General features: G+C 37.5%; 2 protein-coding genes and 2 long non-coding RNA genes across 7 annotated transcripts in view; 2 read left to right on the top strand and 2 right to left on the bottom strand.

Moving 5' to 3' along the window:
* ada (adenosine deaminase) overlaps positions 1–9,860 on the top strand; it is a 53,551-nt gene extending 43,691 nt beyond the window's left edge. For both annotated transcript variants that reach the window (XM_003220632.4, XM_062978888.1), the window contains exons 9-11: positions 1,814–1,881; positions 2,444–2,573; positions 5,520–9,860. In XM_003220632.4, the coding sequence (XP_003220680.2) occupies positions 1,814–1,881; positions 2,444–2,573; positions 5,520–5,624 (303 nt within the window). In that variant the 3' untranslated portion in view covers positions 5,625–9,860. The remainder of the gene's footprint in view (positions 1–1,813; positions 1,882–2,443; positions 2,574–5,519) is intronic.
* The window catches only part of LOC134298484 (uncharacterized), a 54,667-nt gene extending 43,344 nt beyond the window's left edge, over positions 1–11,323 (bottom strand). Inside the window, exons 1-3 of the long non-coding RNA XR_010005586.1 lie at positions 11,117–11,323; positions 7,124–7,223; positions 4,507–4,558 (exon numbers count right to left, since the gene is read on the bottom strand). This is a non-coding gene — a long non-coding RNA (uncharacterized LOC134298484). The remainder of the gene's footprint in view (positions 1–4,506; positions 4,559–7,123; positions 7,224–11,116) is intronic.
* The window catches only part of LOC134298486 (uncharacterized), a 49,783-nt gene continuing 41,239 nt past the window's right edge, over positions 9,872–18,415 (top strand). Inside the window, exon 1 of the long non-coding RNA XR_010005588.1 lies at positions 9,872–10,529. This is a non-coding gene — a long non-coding RNA (uncharacterized LOC134298486). The remainder of the gene's footprint in view (positions 10,530–18,415) is intronic.
* The window catches only part of pkig (cAMP-dependent protein kinase inhibitor gamma), a 42,690-nt gene continuing 37,374 nt past the window's right edge, over positions 13,100–18,415 (bottom strand). For all 3 annotated transcript variants that reach the window (XM_062978891.1, XM_062978889.1, XM_062978890.1), the window contains 2 exons: positions 14,926–15,098; positions 13,100–14,013 (listed from right to left, as the gene is read on the bottom strand). In XM_062978891.1, coding sequence (XP_062834961.1) covers positions 13,937–14,013; positions 14,926–15,098 — 250 coding nt within the window. In that variant the 3' untranslated portion in view covers positions 13,100–13,936. The remainder of the gene's footprint in view (positions 14,014–14,925; positions 15,099–18,415) is intronic.

An 18,415-nucleotide genomic window follows, 5' to 3' on the forward strand; every position in this document is an offset into this window, starting at 1 on the left:
AGCTCCAGCTCCATGCGGGGACATGAGAGAAGCCTCCCACAAGGATGGTAAAACATCAAAACATCCGGACGTCCCCTGGGCAACTTCCTTGCAGACGGCCAATTCTCTCACTCCAGAAGCAACTCCGGTTGCTCCTCACACGAATAAAAAAACTGCCTGCTCAACCTTTTAAGAAATAATTACCTGTACTGCTGACATTTACTGTTTTATATTTTGTTCTGGTAATCACTGAGACAGCCCAAGACCTACTGTATAGTAATAATAATAATAATAATAATAATAATAATAATAATAATAATAATAATAATAATAATAATTTTATTCTTATACCCCGCCCCATCTCCCTAAAGGGACTCGGGGTGGCTTACATGGGGCCATGCCCAACAACAACAATAAAACAACAACAGCAAAACAATAAAAACAAATATCTCAACAATAAAACATCAACATCAATAACACAGTCATAAAGTCAATATACAGTATAAAATCTTAAAAACAGAAGACGAATGCATGGGTCTGGGCCAAAGTGCAGAATAAGTGCTTAAATAATTCTGAGAAGGCATCACCGGTGGGGCTATTTTTAAGTAGGCAGATAATAATAATAATAACAACAACTTTATTTTTATACCCCGCCTCCATCTCTCCGAAGGACTCAGGGCAGCTTACATGGGGCCAGGGCCAGGTGGTTACAGACAATGTAAAAGACACAACAATATATAAACAATTCAAGAAAACATATAAGAATCACATTTACAATAAAACATAGTTAGATAAAAATCTGGGTCGGCTCCTAAAAATGAACTGGGCCAGAGAAAGTGCATATAGTGAAGAATGTAAACTGAGGGAGAGGTAAATATACTCATGTAGTAGTCAAGGGCAAGTTTGGGACCAAAATTATGGATTTTAATATGGCCCATTGATGTATAAAGGGGTATTTTGCGGATAAAACACTGCCCTTCACCACCACTGCCACCCTTTTCCTGCATAGGTATTGAGAAAAGCCTTTGACTACTCAGAGAAGGAGATGGTATGTTATTTGTGGTAAAGGTTAAGATACTGTATTATGTGCAATAAAATAAAATTAAAGGAACCATCTTTTTGGAGTAGAATGGAGAAAGGGAGAGCTTAATGAACCTAACAAGCACTAACCAGTTCCACTGTCTTGGTGCTCCTTTGAGGGGAAATGTCCTCCCCAACTCACTGAAGAGCAAATCCCAAATTCAGTATAGGACTGTATTTATCTTTGTCCTCATTCCCCTCTCCCCCATAATACAACTCCTCCACTCAACATAAACTTCGTTAAAGAAACAAGTTTGGTTCCTTGATTTTATCCTAATGAGCATGAAATCTTTACAACAGCTATAGAAAGATGTATTGCGATGTTGCGTGTATGTCATCATCTTCATGTGCTACACATACACTCAAATATAATGTCTGTGTTGTCACAGTCTCGCCAGTTCATCTTTGTTTAAAGGGCTTCAATTTATCTCAGTGCTTTTCTGTCCTAATTTTGCCGGATTAATTGTGCTAATATTAATATTTACTTTTCAAAAATGTTTCATTATGTTTGTACTGTAAACAACCACTGTCTTCACAAGCACATTGTTTCACATTGGAGGTAAAGAGATGGACTATTAGTACTGGAAAAATAAGAATGCAGTTGCCATGTGATAGCAGCTTATGTATAAGAACTGACCTATGCATCTGGCACAGTATTGTTTGTGTGTGTGTTTGCAAAACAGAAGCATTTTTATAGGAATCTATATTGATTTCTGTCTTGTGTTCTTCTTTTTAAAAAATAATAAACATACAGCTCTGCCCTTGGTCTAGCTATCTCACTGGTGCATGTAAAATGGAGTTCAGCAATCATCCATGTATAAGGTATGCTTGATTTTCCTTTTATATATTGTAATTTCAGAGTAAGTACTGTAAGACCGCTCTGAGTCCCCTTCAGGGTGAAAAAGGTGGGGTAAAAATATGATAAAAATATAAAGTAATCATTCCATATTTCATTTCATTTCAGCTTCTTTATTTTTGAGTACTTGAAGCAAATTCTCCACTCAGTTAATCAAATATCTTGGGTTTTTTCTCTCTTTACCACTGAAATTGATTATTAGCAGTTCAGGAAATATGCTTCGCCTGTTTGGTTTGCAATAAGATGGTCTTTGTTCCACCTTGTCAAATCTGACTGTCAAAAATAGACTTAAGACCCAAGTTTTGTCTCTTTCTTTGCACTACCCTTCATTTCTGCCCAGAGGATGTTTGGAAGCTGTTTGCCTTTTTAACTCATTGACAAAAAAACATTGCCTGTAACTGTGACACCGAGACAATAGCCTTGGTAAACATGAAGTTGAATACTGATGAGTCGGAAACCTAGATTTCTACCCGTAAGAAAATGCAGAATGGCAACCTCTTAAAAATTGTTTCATATCTGATTTTCCAGGTTTATGAAAGATCGTGCAAATTATTCCTTGAACACAGATGACCCGCTCATTTTCTGCTCCTCAATTCACACTGATTATAAAATAGCTCGGGACTCAATGGGCTTCACTGAAGAAGAATTCAAGAGAATTGTAAGCTGATCTTTTTGATCCACCACCATTTGGATTAGGTTGTTTGCTCTTTAACTGCAAACAAATGGAAATCTAGGGACATGTTGAGATTTTTACCATAGCATAGTACTTGCTATTTGGTGAAGTACAGGGGTTAATTACCTTCCGCCATGATTAGAAAACATTATAAGAATATGGCTGGATAAATAACCACCAGCACTTACTTCTTTACTGTATTTCTTCTATTCTAAAAGGCCATTGAATGTAAGATGCACACTAATTTCATTACCACCAACAAGAAAAGTGTGTGTGTGTGTGTGTGTACACATTTCTACAATTGTAAGACACACTCAATTTTTAGAGCTTTTACATGGGGGGGAGTGTATCTTAGAACTGAAGTACAATAGCTTCACAGTCAAACGTAGTGTTGAAAACTGATGCACCTTTCTGATTGTTTTACTCTGGACCTTTTATATTTGAAGTAACTAGGAAGTAGTGTTTCGTTCAAGGAATTGGTGACAATCAATTCAGTAGTATGCAAAATTATTCCATTATTGAGCCCTTAAAATATTTGAAGTTGAATTTCTTTTTATGTGTCCATTCAATCTTTCTCCATTATAAGTGCTGAGATTTTCTATCTAGTTCTGTAATTGTTAAATGTGTATTTGTGTGTTGTCACTGTAGGAAATCATGTTGATTTGAAATAGGAGATGATTATTATTATTATTATTATTATTATTATTATTATTATTATTATTTTATTTCTTACCTGCCTCTTCTCATGTCTCGAGCCAGGTTACAAAACAGTTAAAGTACAGCAAAAACGCTACAACTACACACACTAAAACATACCTCCATAAAAATTACACTTCAAAATGTATCTCTACAAAATACATACTAAAACACACAAAACAGATCAAAGGGCACATAATGTTCATGTTTAAAGACTGTCTGGGTAAGTCTGCTGGAAGAGATAGGTTTTTACATGGTTTTTAAATTCAGACATCTCTTTTTGCTGTTGGAGCTCTTCTGGCTAGTCGTTCCACAGCTTTGGGGTGGCTGATGAAAAGGTCCTCTGGATGGTCGTTGGCCAGTCGGGTTCTGGCTGGTTGGTGCAGACGTCCCCAGAAGACCAAAGTGTGTGGGCGGATTGTATGGGAGAAGGAGATCCTATAGGTAACCTGGACTCAAACCATGTAGGGCTTTAAAGGTCAAAACAAAGACCTTGTACTTTGCCTGGAAACTAGTTGGCAGCCAGTGGAGTGATTATGGAATTGGTGTGATATGCTCTCTCCTAGAAGTTCCTGTAACTAATCTGGCTGCTGTATTTTGAATCAACTGGAGTTTCTGAACTTGGTACAAGGGTAGCCCAATGTAAAGCACATTGTAGAAGGTCAACCTTGAGGTTACCAGTGCATGCACTACCATCTTCATATAATGGTGTAAATAAACACAACTTAATCTATAGAAACAAAACATATATGTTTACAGTGGGTCCTTTGTATCTACAGATTCTGGGTTATCCATTGATATCCATGGATTCAATCATCCAAAGCTTGAAAATATTAAAAAAATCCAAAAAGCGTACTTTGATTTTGCCGTTTTATATAAGGAACCAACTTTATTATTCCAGTCTATCTCTATGGGATTGGAATATCCATGAATTTTGGTATCCATGTGGGGTCCTGAAACCAAACCCCAACAAATACCGCAGGCTGTATATAAAACCATGAAAACTAATTCTCATGAAAAAACCGCAAATCAGTGAATTCTTCTTTCTTCTGGATTTGTAATTAAACAATTTCATCTTGGAGAAATGCTGAATCATCATGTTGGCTCACAAAGAAAGGAATAAATGCTGGGTCATCTTGTAGCCAATTCGTGAGTCAGTTGCTATTTTAGAACTATTTTGCACACTCTAAATTTAGAAGGCAGGAGAAAGCCAGAGACTTACCCAGTCTGGTCACCTGAAATGACTTGTAGCACTTGGTCCAATGGAGCAGGATCTAGGTGAATAGTACCAAGTCAATAGAACTTAATGGGACTTAGGCTGAGGTATTTATAGTTGTATAACGATTTTAACGATTGTTTTTATTGATGTTTTACTGGTATAATTGTTTTATAGTCGTGTTACTGATATTGATTGTTTTATCGGGCTAGGCCCCATGTAAGCCGCCCCGAGTCCCTTCGGGGAGATGGGGCGGGGTATAAAAATAAAGTTATTATTATTATTATCAACACAACGACGTTGTATGGCACAGCAAACAAGATAGATATGCTGGATTTCGTTTCGCAAAACCACAAGTCGAACACTTCCCAAGTGTCTAGGACTGTGTGATGTATTTTCTGATGATGTGTGCAGATCCCGCAGGTGCCACCTTGACGTGGTGGGGGGGCTTAGCTGCTCCAATGATGACTGAGGGCTGTGCTGGCGGTAGTGTAACTACCGGCAGGTCCAACCAAGCCAGAGAGGCCTCAGCTGAGGAGCACAACCAAGAGCACCTAACCCATTAGCATTATGGAGAATCAAACCCAAACGAAGTCTATACTGGCTCGGTCGTCGCCCAGGATAAAAAGGACCGCGGTGGATGCTGCTGATTCTGGACATCCATCGACAAGTGGGCTACGGAATCATCAAAACCCAAATGAACAGTCACAGAAGCGGCAGAAATACACAATGCCAGAAAACCGCACTATTATTATTATTATTATTATTATTATTATTATTATTATTATTATTATTATTATTATTATTATTATTATATAGTTGTAGCAAAACCTGTTTTATAAAGCTTTTCTTCCCTTTTTTAAAAAAAGGGCTAAAATACAGAATTGGGGGAAAAAACACTTCCAACTATTCATTGGTTCTACCTAAGTTTGTTTAGCCGTTCATAGAATAGTAGCAAAATCTTAAATTTTTGCTGTGATTGAATCAACTTTTTTCCATGTTCATTTTTCCTTTTGCAGAATATCAATGCAGCCAAGTCCTGCTTCCTGCCAGAGAAAGAGAAGAAGGAGCTTCTCTACAAATTGTATGAAGCATATGATATGGTAAAAAGCACAGAGTTCTAATCTCTTCTGTGCTAAACAGCTGTGCCCTCTTGTATGCACTTTTCTGACCTCTGTTTTGTTTCTTGGAAGATGACACACAGTGTTATTATTGTGTTTACTATTCTCTACAGGGTGGGGAATCCACTAGGTAAAAAGAACAGTATTTCTATGATGTTTGTCTCATATCTACCTGTAACATGATTCTATAGGTAGAATGTGGAACGTAAGTTAACCCTATTCATATTTTAGATTGAAACAGTTGTTTTAGAGAGGCCTGAAGTTTCAAAGCTGGATTGATACTCATTGAGGCTACATTCATCTCATTTTCCACTCTATTATATACATTTAACCAAATATAATAGTGGGGTAAAATACACACAAGAGAAACAAAAACTTTCTCAATTAGTTTTCTCTCTTAAAAATGGAAGATTTTACTCTGACCTTAAACATTTTAATTCACCTATGACCTTACAGATTGTCCCCTATAATTGGTCTACATTCTTTGTGCCCACATATGTGAACGAGAGGATAAAATCACACACTTCCAACTGAACATTGTCTAAGAGTTCTGATCTACCTACTAAAGATAGAATCGTGTACAAGTCAAAGCATTTCTATTTTGCACTAACTCAACATTATTTTAATATCAGATTGTATAGAATTCTTATCTAAAGATAGAAAAGTTTTGACTTGTACATGATTCTGTTTAGCCTTAGCACTAGCTCAACATTTTTCATAGCATCAAAATGTACAGAGTTCCTATCTAAAGCTAGGGCTTCAGTCCAAAGATAGATAGTTGTATGCACATGGAAGACTGAATTTAAGAAGCCTGGGAAAGTATTATTGTCCAGCTGCACATTTGCATTTGATTTCTGGACATAGGTCCCTGTGTACAAAGGATTCATGTATGAAATGGCTGTATTTAGTCCCAGCTTCAGCATTTGCCTTTCAAAAACCAACTCCCTTAAGATGTCTTAAGGAACTGTACCTGCATTTTAAAACTAATAGATTTAAACTGATTTTAAAGAAGAACTGACCTTTTAAACATTGTCTAGTATATTTGCTGACACAGTTGCCTTGTCCCCCTACCTGTAATATAGAAATAGCTCTGTTAGACTTCTAGTTCTGACTTAAGTTGCTCTCAATCTTTTTTTTGTTTAACTTAACATCTAAAGATGCTAGGTCAGTGTATGTTAACTGTGAGTAAGGGCTTAATAGTCTAATACACAAACTAATAGTGCTGAACGACTAGAACCAAACTAGAACTTCTATTGATTTCTTTTGCAGTGGAATAAGCGTAGTTGAAATGCGAGTACTTTAAATATACTTTATATTATGCAAAGTAGTTTAAGTAACATAGTATTTCAAATAATAATATGGCTTCAGAATTCTGTTTTGGGCAGGAACATTGAATTATCAAAAAGCAAAAAGCATACATTAAATGTAAAGGTGCCTCATTCTAATATAAATATGTGATGCTTTCTTCAGTTATTGCGAAAATGTAATATTCATGAACATACCATTGTTCCCAGACTAGTGCTTTTCCTTCTCTTCTTACCACTACATTTTTTCAGCAGCCACTTATGTCTTTGAAAATTTGCTCCTTGGAGTTCAGGGACTCTTAAAAATAGCAAGAAATATGATGTGAAAAGTTACAGGTGTTAAGAAGCAATTGGTAGGAATTTACTTAACCTGTTTATCAACAGAGAAGAAAGCATGGCATTCAAGCTGCTTTGTTTTTTTTATTAATTTTTTTCTAGTTTCTTGATGTGGAATTCACATTTTTATACCACTGGGGAATATACCTCATATTATGCCTATTTTAAAAATCTATTAAAATAGCCTAGTTCTTCCTCTTATTTCTTTCATGGTTTAATGTTGAAAACAGTGACTGAGGTCCCAAGGAAACTTGTTGTCGAAGGCTTTCATGGCTGGGATCACAGGGATGTTGTATGTTCCGGGCTGTATGGCCATGTTCCAGAAGTATTCTCTCCTGACGTTTCGCCCACATATATGGCAGGCATCCTCAGAGGTTGTGAGGAAATGTCAGGAGAGAATACTTCTGGAACATGGCCATACAGCCCAGAAAACATAGAACAATCCTAAGGAAACGTTATAGTAAGTGCATAGCTCCTGCAAATCACACAGTAATTCCTCCTCCCTAACATCAAAAACATCCCTACTGGGATTATAATGTTTTCTATTTCTCTGCTAACAGCACAATAGTGAAGGATATGAAATGGGCAACAAGCACAAGTTCAGTTCTTCTAGGTGTTGTCAAAGCTATTTGTTTTTTGTCATTGCAGTTGTCCATTTTGCTCAACATCTAGTTTAAGCATGACATTCTAACCCAAGAAAATGGATCCATACAATCCTTTTTCCCTATCAACAAAATCTGATGATCCTGGTTCAATCTCTTTAGATCCTGTGATTTCACAACCTGTTTAACTCGTAGTCAATACATTAAACTCAATATTATGATTTTCTAATATACATTGTTTGGATAGTTAATTAAAGACTTGAAAAAAAATGAATGTTACTCTAGCAGTACTGTGAAACACTTGATTTGGAATACTCCAAATTCAGCAAGATAACCTCAAAATGTAAATGTGTTATTCAAATTCCTAGTCTTTTTATCATTTGGTGGTTGTCTTAATGTAAAGCAGGAATTATTGTTGTTAGACTACAGTTCCCGGCATTCCTCACCATTGGTTTTGTTCATTATGGCTAAAAGTCCAAAGAGCTCTTGGAAAGGCTCATGGTTTTCACTCATGTCCTAAAGGTAGTGTAGATCATAAACTGCTATTTGTTTTTAGAGAAGGCATGGCAAACTTCAACCTTCCAGGTGTTTTGGACTTCAATTCCCACAATTCCTAACAGCTGGTAGGCTGTTAGGAATTGTGGAAGTTGAAGTCCAAAACACCTGGAGGGCTGAAGTTTGCCCATGCCTGTTTTAGAGGAATTACAATGCTGGAGGTTCATTATATACCTTTGTGGAGGCTGAACCTCAGTCTGAGGCCCTATAGGATACTTGTTACTATTATTGGAAGTAATATTTTTCAAGGAGCCAGACTTGCTTTAACAGCGTCAACTACAGTAAAGTTCGCAGGCTTGATCTCGTGTTTCATGTCTCCACTGGCTCTGAGTCCTGCTTAAGAATGCTTTCCTCTTTTCTGCTTAAATCTAATTGTAAAGCCTTAGTGTTTTTGAACGCACACAGTTTGGGCTGTTTTAACTGCTACAAACATGAATCACAACACTTCTGGTTTCCTTGCAAATCAAACGGCTTATTCCAGATCATGAGTATATCCTCAAGCTGCTTTCTATGGTGCTTATTGTCATAGGAAATCTGTGACACAAATCTTTTGAGTCATCTTGACCCAGGCTCTGTCAAAATACACTCTGATTGTCTGTTGCTATGTTATGTATATTGAAAAGTTTGTGGTTATTTTTTTTTTATAATTTGTCAAATGTTCTATAAAGTTGTAAAAATTGTTGTGGAAATCATATAAGCTGGTGCTTTCACATTTCATGTGGTTGTAAAGTCTGGTATTACAAAACTTCAAACACCAAAATCCGTGCTTAATGACTGACTTTGACATCAGTGTCGTATGCAGGGATAGAAGACTGAAGGCCCTTCCACACAGCCATATAACCCAGAATATCAAGGCAGAAAATCCCACAGTATCTGCTTTGAACTGGAATATATGGCAGTGTGGACTCAGCCCAGTTCAAAGCAGATATTGTGGGATTTTCTGCCTTTATATCCTGGGTTAGATGGCTGTGTGAAAGATCCCTGAGTCTTGGCACCATCTACATAACCATATCATGCAGTGTCAGATTGCATTATATGTTCAGTGTGAACCATGAGGTAGTTTAAGTGCATTGAACTGCATTATATGAATCTTCACTAACTTCATACCACATTATATGGCACTGTAGATGGGGCCTTGCATAGCACTTATCTTAGAAAACAGTGAGCCAATGAATAAACAGCTTGTAGAAGTGAAAAATGTTTTTAATGTAAATGCAAATGTCTGTCATATAGATAACTTCCAGGGCTATGTGTAGAGGAATTCTGTTATTTTTGTAATGCTAATGAACATTATCTTGTTTGTCAATGCTTTTTAAGCAATCATCAACTTCTTGTTTTGTGATGACTTTTCATAATTTCGTTTTGAGGAGACAGTTCACCTCCTGAGGAACAAAATATGTTAGGTCTCTTCATTTCATAAAATAAAGTCAATTTTAACTTCATGAGTATTTCTTTCTTTTTTTTGACCATGTCAGGAGAAAAAATCCAAATTGATACACGAGGAGGTGCAAAGGGATCATAATGTGTTTGTTAATACCATAAACTAAGGCAGGGGAGGGCAAATTGCTATGCTTTACCTGGGCTCTAGTGATTAAAAAGTGGGGCTCCTGAATGGGTGAAATAAATCAACAAAATGGGGCAGGGGACAAAGTGAAATAGAGGAGATTGCTGCTTAGAATGCCAATGCTACAGGAAATGGGGACCAAATTAGATGTGATACATTAGTATGTCATTTTCAGAAAGCAATTTGCATTTCTTGGCTAGCTGCACATTTTAGTGGTATCACTGGGTCTTCATAATGCTTTCCTTTCCTCAACTTTGCACAGAATCGCCTCTTCCTAGTAACTGCTCCCGTTATATCTTTTCGCCAGTGAAACAGAGTGAATGGACTGAGAAAGAGAGAGGAAAGGGTTAAACCATACCCCACATCATTCTTACATAATTGCAGCCACTCCGGACTTTTTCCACCAAAAAACAAACAATGGTAGTAGGGAATAACCCTGGCATATTTAGTTCAAAGACTGAGGAGTAATTAATGGGAAAGATCATTTTCTGGCAAAGACTTAATCTCTACTGACAGGAAGCCACGAGAAGGATTCATTTGACTCAACGTAAGTAGTGTGGGGACAAACAGGGAAAATACCCTCAAAGATGTCTTGTGGTTAGACTATAGCAAGGACCACCGAATTATTAGAGGAATTCAGTATTGAGTTTTAGGCCATTTAATAATGGCTCAGTTCTCTGCATCAGGAAAAAAGAATATACGATAATTGATCTTTCAGTACTACCGGTAATTGCATTTAACATGTTCACTTTACCAATGAAACTGCACATTGACCTGTATAGCTTGTAACCAGCTCACAAGGGGATTTTGCTAAATATAATCCCTCGTGCAGGCATACTTAACAGCCTAGAAGCACTAAGTTTAGAATGTCACCTATGATACTACAGTTACCAACAAACATTCGACTGTCTTGACCTTTTTGCATGTATGTAGGAAATGGAAAAAAGAACACTCCTTTTTGAAAATAGAACAGTTACTGATGGTTAATGCTTTACAAAATGCATCATTAAATAGGTTCTCAAACCTACTCCAGTTTTTGAAAGAAGGTTAGAGAGCAGAAGACATAAAGAGGGATTCAAAAGTGGCAGAGAAATATATAACTTTAATAGAGAAGATAAGCAAAAGGAAACTTACCTCTTGAGAAGGGACACTGTTTCCTTTCTAGGAGAGAGAAAGTAAAGCTGAATGGTTCTCCAAGAGGGGAGGGATAAGAACAGGACTGGTTTCTCACTATCAGCTTTGTCAAAATAAGTTAATGTCACAACATTAGAACACCTACTTGAAAAAAATATATTCCTGATTCTTGGGAGCACCAGGTTTTCTCAGCCAGACTTGTTGCCATAGGTCTACTTACTTCATTTATGTGATGAAAGTTATTTTAGTTGCTAGTGTGTTGTTTCCAATTTTGTATTATTTCTGCGTAGTGATGTTGACATACTGTAGACCTTAAGATGATCAATGGAATAATGGGATGAGCATGAAACCTTGGGTGAATCAGTAACTAAGGTTATGAAAGCCATGCTTGATAAGCTCAAAGGACTATCGAGTGCAGAGTATCAGCCCTGGGAAGTCCCCAGGCGGGCAATTAATACAATGCCCACCAGTAACCAAGGCACTTGTTGAAACTGAGTAGCAGAAAGTAGGAATTAGTGGCCAGTTCTCATAATGTGGATTCTCCAAGCTGCTGTATTGGGACCCAAGCTTTTGCTATACAGGTGTCTCCACATTTGTGATTTTGATTATTCACAGATTTGATTTCTAGGAATCTCTACATCAGTAGTTATCAGCCTGTGAGTCCCCAGATGTTTTGGCCTTCAACTCCCAAAATTCCTAACCAGTTGGTCATGTGGCTGGGATTTCTGGGAGTTATAGGCCAAAACACCTGGGGACCCACAGGTTGAGAACCACGGCTCTACATCCTCCGGTGTGATTCTATGGTCAACTTTCTTTGTTCATGCTGGAGGACTTTGAGGTTTCTAGAGAAAATACATCTCTAGGAATCTTGAGGTCCTTTAGTGGAATTAACCAGACCTATGCCTGAAATCCTAGAATTTCCAAAATCCTAAAATTTCCTATTTCCAAGTTCAGGTAGAACAATAGCAAATTTGTTGTGTGTTTTTTCCATTTTCACTAGATTCCCATGGCTCTAACCCCAATGAGGGTGGACTACAGATGATTTGGATTTGGAGTGAGTGGTGAAGTGACCATGAATGCTGACAAATTATCCAAAGTAGTAAAAGCAAAAAGGGGTCATGAGCTCCTAAAGCAGTGGTTCTCAACCCCAGATGTTTTGGCCTTTTAACTCCCAGAAATCCTAACAGCTGGTAAACTGGCTGGGATTTCTGAGACTTGTAGGCCAAAGCACCTGGGGACTCACTACTATCCTAAAGGATATCTAAAATCATGATAGATGGGCAAAAAAATGGCACTTATGTTTCAATGTGTGTGTAAAGTGAACCAGCTTGGAGGAAATGTGTGTGTATCTTTGGAAAGATTTACAAATTATTTTTGTGGACAGGGAAGGCAAGTAAGTTAGGAGATAAGATACTTTAATACAATTATGCCATGGTGGAGAAAGTAGGCAGGAAGCATTTTTCACTCATAAACCCATGTAACTAAATCTGAATAGACAAAAGGAAATGAAGATAATACGTCAGTGCATGCTTATTTTTTTTCTTTAAATTTGTGTCTACCTTTAAAAATGTTTTATGGCTGGATGGCCATCTGTCAGGAATGCTTTGATTGTGCAAGAGGTTGGATTAAATGGCCCTTGTCGTTTCTGCCAAATCTGATTCAATGATATTCTACTTTTTGTTGTTTTGGAAGTCACTCTGTGTCCTACTCTGGAAGAAAGGTAGCATACTATTGCATAACTTAATAACCACTACCATGTAGGGGTGAAGTTTCCACTCCAATTGTATATCAACTGGTTTATTATGTCCTCCACAATCAAGGTTGCGAACTGGACTCTATTTCATGCATAGATGAGGGTGATTATTCCTAAAAGTTCGTTTCCACACCAGTAATTCAGAACTTTTACATAAGACTAACACTGAAACTTCCAAGCCTAGAGATAAAGTGGCAAGGGAAAGAGAAAAGGTATCAACAGCAACCAAAAAAACTTAATTTGCTTTTAATTGTTGAAAAAACAAGTTTACAAATTTGCATGCAAATTTCAACACAAGTTATATCTGTTAACAATAGGCACAAAACCTTGCTAGGCAGTTGAATGCTATAGAACTTAATGAGTTAGTTTGAAGATGGGCTGCCTTCCATTTGTATTATTAAAACAATTTTCAAAATGCACCTCATAAGCAATGCTGAACCATTTGTTATGGATGGTGGATATCTATAAACCTCAATCCTTTATTCTGTGCCAGAGAAGAAAATTACTAAATTGTTGAATTAGAAATAGGTGAATGGGTACATCAATGGGGAAATTTCTGTTGCAACCCCTAGTTACTGCATTGGAGTTTCCTGCGAGCATGGCTACTCTTATGTATCTTCCAGTGGCTTCAGTATCTTCATCCTGGAGAAGCATCTAGTGAATTATATCCTATAATCCCCATGTCCACAGCCACCAAATATTAGCTGTGTCACGTGCATGGAGAACGGGAACAGAGAAATAATTTAGGGGTGTAGGAATAAATATCTTGTATTTACTATATGAGCAAAATGTACCTTTTACAATAAAATCTGAAGTGTATATATTATTACTAATGTGTTTTCCTGTACAGGAAAATAACTGCTAAAGGTTACTGACTCAAGTCATTGGAGTAGATCTTCCTTTGCTGTTACAGAAAGAGAGTTCTTTGAAGGTACCGGCTGCTTTGCCACAGAAAGTCATAGTTAAGATCCAGATGTTCATGGCAGAGACCTTTAAGTGAGAGCCTCCTTGTTGCAGGTTGACTTCTTGCAGATGGAAGAGTCCCAACTTTTTGCAGATCAGAAAACTTACAAAGTTGGGCTTCTGTCTTGAATCTTAGGAGTCATTCCAGGTTTTTTCTCAGAATCATCTGTTACTTGAGTTTCTGTGGAAGAAATAGTTAAATGGGCGTGGAGGAAAGTACTACATTGAATCCAATAAAATGTATTTCTTTGGCAAGGACAAAACAAAACCGACAAAACAATATATTAGGCCTAGGTGGTTGGCTCCATGGCTTCTTTGTATGGACAGAAATGAGATGGAAAGAAAGATCTTTGAACAAACTGAAGTGCAAAGCATACTGAAATATGCCATGAATCTACTATTCTATGATTCTATGAATGTTTTTTAGTTCTCTAGGTCCTAGGACTTTAGCAAAAGACAGTATTTTTACTCACACAAATAGGTTGATCTTGAAATTTCCATAGGAATCCTTTTGAATAATATTGGAAAACCAAAAAAATATGTATTCCAGTGGTCCCAGTGATATTTAAAGAGGAAGAATCCTATATTGTGATACCTGTTCCTGGAAAATGGCTATCTTTCTCTTTTTTGCTTTTGGATGAAACCATGTTTGTACTTGTTACCAGGGCTGTTGTTAATTGAGTTTTGGCTCCTTTCCTAGAGTCGCTACAAAAAATCTCTATTGTATATATCTTGTTTTTAGTGTACACCCAGATAAATGCTTATCCACACATGTATTGAGGCTATTGCGCAGTTCAAAGTGAGCCATTTTGTGTAGTATTGAACTTTTGAGAGCTTGGCCATGAAATCAAAAATCTGGAGAGATGGGCATCAATCTTGGGAGTGAAAAAAGTGTGTTAGAAACATGTCCCTTGGTTATCTGTGAAATGTTGGTGGATATAGCACTTCTCAATAGATATATCATGGGGATACACTTTCATGAACATTCAAATCAACTCCCATGTAAATTATGCAAAACATTTCCATGTGACCTTCCTGAATTACCTTGACTACCTTCCAGGTTTCAGTTTGTCTGGGGTGCAGACTAACTCACCTTCCGCAAGGGCAATATCATCCATGGTGCTTGCCAGTTTCTCCATTTTAAGGGCAGCTGAATCTCCTTGAAGATCAGGGATTGCATTTCTTCGGCCACTTCGGTCACAACCGATGAACTCAGAGTAATCTGCCTCAGAATCCATATCACTTGCATTCTTTGCAACAGTATCCCTGTGTAACAGAGACATGAATGGTTGAGAGCGTATCAAGGGCCACAGGATATATTCTCATTAAAAATCTATGTTGATCATCTGAAACTGTTGAACCTGATCACCATTAATAAGGAATTATTGCAGTAGCTCGGGTTAATAGATGATATAAAAGCAGACAGATGTGCACTGTGAGGCAAAGAGTCCAATAATTTGGTAGAAAATGATACCTTATGAAAAAGAAAATGTCTCATTTAAGATATTAAATAAAGCAAATCCAGTTCTGTACATTGGAGCAGAAAATTGGCATTTCTAGGATTTGCTTCTTAACATTTCTCTCCTAATGAAAATCACCCAGCAAATTTAAAGAAGCTGCCAACAAAATTAAATTACTGGTAAATGAAACACTTTAAAAAGAAATCCAGTCTCCAGTTTAATTGTTTGTGTCTTGTCACTGAAGAAAGGATTATTTTCCAAATATATATATATATTGTTTATTTCACCTTTTCATTCCATGACACAATATCTCAGGCTGAAATATGTGCCATGTGAAGAGATATAGTAACAAGAGAGAAGGTAATTAATAAAGCTGTTACCTAAAGGTTTGTCCTTTGAAATGTTCTTGTGTTGCACCTTTATTCTTTTATGTAGAGAAATAGATTTACAGTATGGCTTATTGTCTGATTAGGCTTCTCCATTAGGGTGGTGCAAAAGGCAGGTGGAAATGGTTTGGAGAAAAGGCTTTATTTTGCAGTTATGAACGTGTAGAAAGTAAAACTAAAACCAATATTAGCTCGTGCTTAAGTAGTTATGTGGTGGTTACATTACACAGCCCTTCTACTGCAATGTACAATCAATTGCACTATCTGCAAAAGTTTCTTCATTCTCCATAGTGATACACTAATGGCACTTATGCACACCAAGAATGCAGAACTCCATATGGAACAATTAGACTAATGAAACTTTGCATATGCCATTATGAACCAAATATACATGGCCAATAAAGTGCAACCCCTTCTGTACGGAAATGTATGTACATGTACATATATGACTATCAGGATGCTAACATTACATTTTTATTTCATCTGGTAGCTGTGTGGATTGGTGGTTCTTGGATCTAAGAATTGGGTAAACAGCCTGTTTTGGATGGGGTTGCACTCACTCTGAAGGGACACATGCATAGCTTGAGAGTTTTTTAGATCTATGCCTACCACTAGAGTAGGAGACACTGTTCTATAGTAGTTTTGCTATTACCTGCACCCAGTGGTTCAGAGTGCTTGGCAACAGTTTTGACTGGTGTGCTAGCTACAGCCTTTCTTGGACAGAGATATCCCAGCCATAATAGTCCATGCCCTGGTAACCTCCCGATTTGAATATTGTAATGCATCCTACTTGGAGTTGTCCTTAAAGAAGACTCGAAAGCTGCAGCAAAATGTCATAGCTTGAATGCAGACTGGAATATGATATAAACAGCATGTAATGCCAGCCTTAAGAGATGTACACTGGTTGCCAATACCTTTCCGGCCTTATTTCAAAGTGCTTGTGGTGACATTGAAAGCCCTAAACAACTTGGAACCTCGGTATTTGGGGGAGTACCTCTCCTTATATGTGCTTGTCAGGCGTTTAAGATCTGTTTTCTCAACCGAGCCATCTCCCTTTGAAGGCCTAACAATCATGTCAAACAGATGCCAAATTAAAATTTGGCTGTTCACTAAAGTGATTAATTCAACTCAAAGACTGTTACATGCCATTATAAAAACTTGTACATTTTCAAAAACGGTTTTTATCTCATATTGTTTAATATATTAGCATTTAATTATCTATCTTTTTCAACCTGTTTTAATGCTAGTTCTAAGCCACCCTGAGATGTCTTGATATTGTGCAGGATGCACATATTATATAAGTTCTGTTCTTACAAAGGTAAAGGTAAAAGTTTCTCCTGACGTTAAGTTCAATCTTGGCCAACTCTGGGGGTTGGTGCTCATCTCCATTTTTAAGCCGAAGAGCCAGTGTTGTCCATAGACACCTCCAAGGTCATGTGGCTCTCATGACTGCATGGAGTGCCATTACCTTCCTGCTGGAGTGGTACCTATTGATCTATTCACATTGGCATGTTTTCGAACTGCTAGGTTGGCAGGAGCTGGGGCTAACAGTGAGCGTTCATTCCGCTCCCAGGATTTGAACCTGGGACCTTTTGGTCCGCAAGTTCAGCAGCTCAGCGCTTTAACACACTGCCACCAGGGGCCCCCTGACATTAAGAGCCAAACTAGTCTCTGGAAGATTTTTTTTTATAATCAAGCCACCCAGAAAATGGTGCTTTAAGCTTTAAGACATCTATTGGAATGTGAGACTATTAATATACATCAGGTTCTACCACTATATTTGTAAACAAATGCAAACACTACAAAAAGCTAGTGAGTCTCCAGTGAAAGAAATCAAAGGAAAGGTCAGCACTGGAGCCCTGAAATCTTGCTTAAGTGAACACAACAATATTCAATGTACATGTATATGAACAAGTGCTGTGCAGAAAACTGCTTGTAAACTCAGATGCTTTGTCTTTACATCTTCATTATTTACAAAGTGTAGCACAAATATAATGTTCGGATCAGAGAAACTAGGACTGCCACTCTATTCTACTGTCATTTGGTCAAACCTCACTATGTCCAGTTGTGGCCATCTCAATTCAAGAAAGATACCATATTAGAAAGCTGGACATATCCAGAGGAGAATAACAAAGATAGTAAAAGGTCTGGAAATCAAGGGCTATGAGGAATGACTTGGGGAACAGGGTATGTTTAGTGTAGAAAAAAGAAGATTGAGATGATATAATAGCTACTTTCAACTGTCTGAAGGGAAATCATGTAGAAGGGGCCCAAATTGCAAGAAAGAGCTTTCACCTAAACACTGGGAAGAATTGCTTAAGAGCTGTTCAACAATGGAATGTACTGCCTTGGACTTTGGTGGACTTTGCTGCTCTGAAGAACTTTAAGCAGAGATAGGATTGGGTGTGATTTAGTTGTGTATTTCTACATAACAGAAGGTTTGACTACATGGTCCTTGTGGCCTCTTCCATCTCTAAGATCATATGATTTTATGAGGGCTCAGTTGACAACTCTCACAGGGCACATGATGCAGCTGATTATTCTTCTAAAATGCACAAAATAGCAAGAGAGCCTTCAGTTCATGTCAAAATATGCTTGTTTCCTTTCTCCTTTTACTCATAAATCTGGAACCCTGCCCTTTAGCAATGAACTCCAGAAGACGGGTGAATCCCTTTTGCACAGATGTGCAAAGTCAGACTAGCAACTTCTAGGCATCAGCTGTATTCTACTTTCCCGT

Source organism: Anolis carolinensis, chromosome 4 (genome assembly GCF_035594765.1).
Source record: "Anolis carolinensis isolate JA03-04 chromosome 4, rAnoCar3.1.pri, whole genome shotgun sequence".
Taxonomy (NCBI): Eukaryota; Metazoa; Chordata; class Lepidosauria; order Squamata; family Dactyloidae; genus Anolis; species Anolis carolinensis.